We start from the raw sequence: 2,164 nt of genomic DNA, 5'->3' as shown, positions 1-2,164 counted from the left end.
ATTCTAAAGTTCCAGAGTAGAAGAAATTATGTACCGCAATGAGAACATCCCTCCCAACCACATTCCAAGCTGCTTTAAAAAACTTTGACGAGAACCCATCAGGACCARGTGCCTTTTCATTCCCAATATCAAACAGTGCAGTCTRAATCTCCATGTCCGTAATAGGTCTGATTAGGTGCAAAGAATCTGATACCGATAAAGAGCGAACAAAAGTACAATCTTCCATAGACGGATTAACCAAACTATTAGATSTACCCAAAATACCTTCAAAATGCGTAATAAAGGCTTTAGGCACGTCTTGATTAACGAAAACCGTACCAGCAGCATCGACAATAGTAGCAATATGACTCCTATGACGTTTTTCTCTCATTGCATGAAAGAAGAACTTTGAATTACCATCACCTTCATTTAGCCAAGAAATCTTTGCTTTTTGTCGAATCATTTCCATTTGATCATTTCTAGCTTTTTGATATGCTAACAGGAGGTGGGCAATGTCCTCCTTYAGCAAATCATTAAAAGGATCTAGATCACAAGCCAATTGAGCAACTTCAAGCTCCGTTTTTAAACTAGCCACCCGTTTATCCAAACAACCAAAAGAATTACGAAKCCGCCGACAAACTCCTTTTAAGTCTTGCATTTTCCTAAGTACTCTTTTCATATAAGAGCCTCGATGAGGTTTCTTCCACACCCCCTCCACAGATTTAATAAAATCCACATGAGACGTCACTATATTATCAAATTTGAAACCACGCTGACRAATACGCCTACCAACTTTGAAAGAAAGAATTCCYGGAGAATGATCGGAAATCCCYCGTGGTTCAAAGAAAACAGCTGCATCCCCAAATCTAGAAATGAAAGCTGAATTACCCAAGATACGATCAAGTTTACGCATAATACCATTTCCCCCACAAGGTTTCTGCGTCCAAGTAAATTGGCATCCCTGATACGAGATATCAAAAAGTTCAACTTCTTCCAGACAGAGATGAAATTCCTCCATATCTGAGTTAYGYCTAGAGGAGCCACCCAAGCCATCATGAGGAAATAGCATTGAGTTGAAATCCCCCATCGCGACCTATGCCTTTCTTTGAACAAACGCACTGAATTTATTAATATCCCGCCAGAGTTCCCTCCTCTCCACTCCCGTGTTACACCCATAAACGAACGTAATAAAAATTGGCTCCAAATGACCCAGAATCCGAATTTCACAATGAACATATTGTAAGTGTTGCTCAATCATAAGWARGGACAAAACTGTSGGATCCCAAGCAATTATAATACGAGTCCCTTGATCACACAAACTCCCATTAGAAATCCAACTCCAATTTCCAAACACTTTACCACACACATCCCCCATATGACTATTTACAACTTTGGACTCAATGATGCAACATAAAGAAAGATGCTTTAAATTAATAAGATCACGTACCTCCTTTTGCTTTATTAGGGCATTTAGACCCCTAATATTCCACACAGCGATCTTAATCATTGAGAGAGTGAAGTGGATTTTGCCCCTTTACTATAGTCCAAAGAATGCCCCTCAGTGTCAATTATCTCCATATCATCTTCATCACTAGAATCATCAGAAGGTAGTGGGGAAAATCTATTACTAGTGTACGTAGAGGAAACTGCACCACGTCGTGGTTTCATCGCTTGAATCACCGCTTTTACAAGTTCTGGACCCCCCTTTGATCGAAAAGTTACATTCGATACATCATCCCTTCCTCTTGGCGTTCTCCCCGCATCCACCGTACAATATTGACTGTCATCATGTTCCTTACGTTTCCCATCTGAGAAATCAGGATTGACCGACTGAACTACCTCCTTATCCTTTTTATTCTCTCCCAGTATTGACGGTTCATCAGAAACCGGCTTTATAGTGCCAACTCCAACTATCGTCTCATGAAAATTAGAAGGCTCACCTGAAGAAGTAGCATGAGCACCATTACTAGACCCTGAACTCTGTTTCGGCTTCCATTGTTTACGCTTTTTCTCTATAAACCCATCATTTTGCAACGGCTTGACAGTCTCCTTTTGTTTTTGAATACCCCCTTTCAGACAAGAATTCATATTATGGCCAAAAACTTTGCATTTCGAACATTGAGAAGGCACCCAATCATATTCCATGACTACCTTTATCACATCTTCACCATCACCCGAAAGCCTC

At 40.4% G+C, this 2,164-nt stretch overlaps 1 protein-coding gene across 1 annotated transcript in view; it reads right to left on the bottom strand.

Annotated features, from left to right (window-relative positions):
• Window positions 1–1,066, bottom strand: part of LOC112505265 — a 2,374-nt gene extending 1,308 nt beyond the window's left edge. Inside the window, exon 1 of the mRNA XM_025109196.1 lies at window positions 35–1,066. Within this exon, the coding sequence (XP_024964964.1) occupies window positions 35–1,066 (1,032 nt within the window). The remainder of the gene's footprint in view (window positions 1–34) is intronic.
• Between the last annotated feature and the right edge of the window lie 1,098 nt (window positions 1,067–2,164).

Source organism: Cynara cardunculus, unplaced genomic scaffold (assembly GCF_001531365.2).
Source record: "Cynara cardunculus var. scolymus isolate 2C unplaced genomic scaffold, CcrdV1 Un_Scaffold_9364, whole genome shotgun sequence".
NCBI lineage: Eukaryota > Viridiplantae > Streptophyta > Magnoliopsida > Asterales > Asteraceae > Cynara > Cynara cardunculus.
Note: the sequence above shows the minus strand (reverse complement) of the source record. Positions and strands in the feature narration are given on the sequence as shown.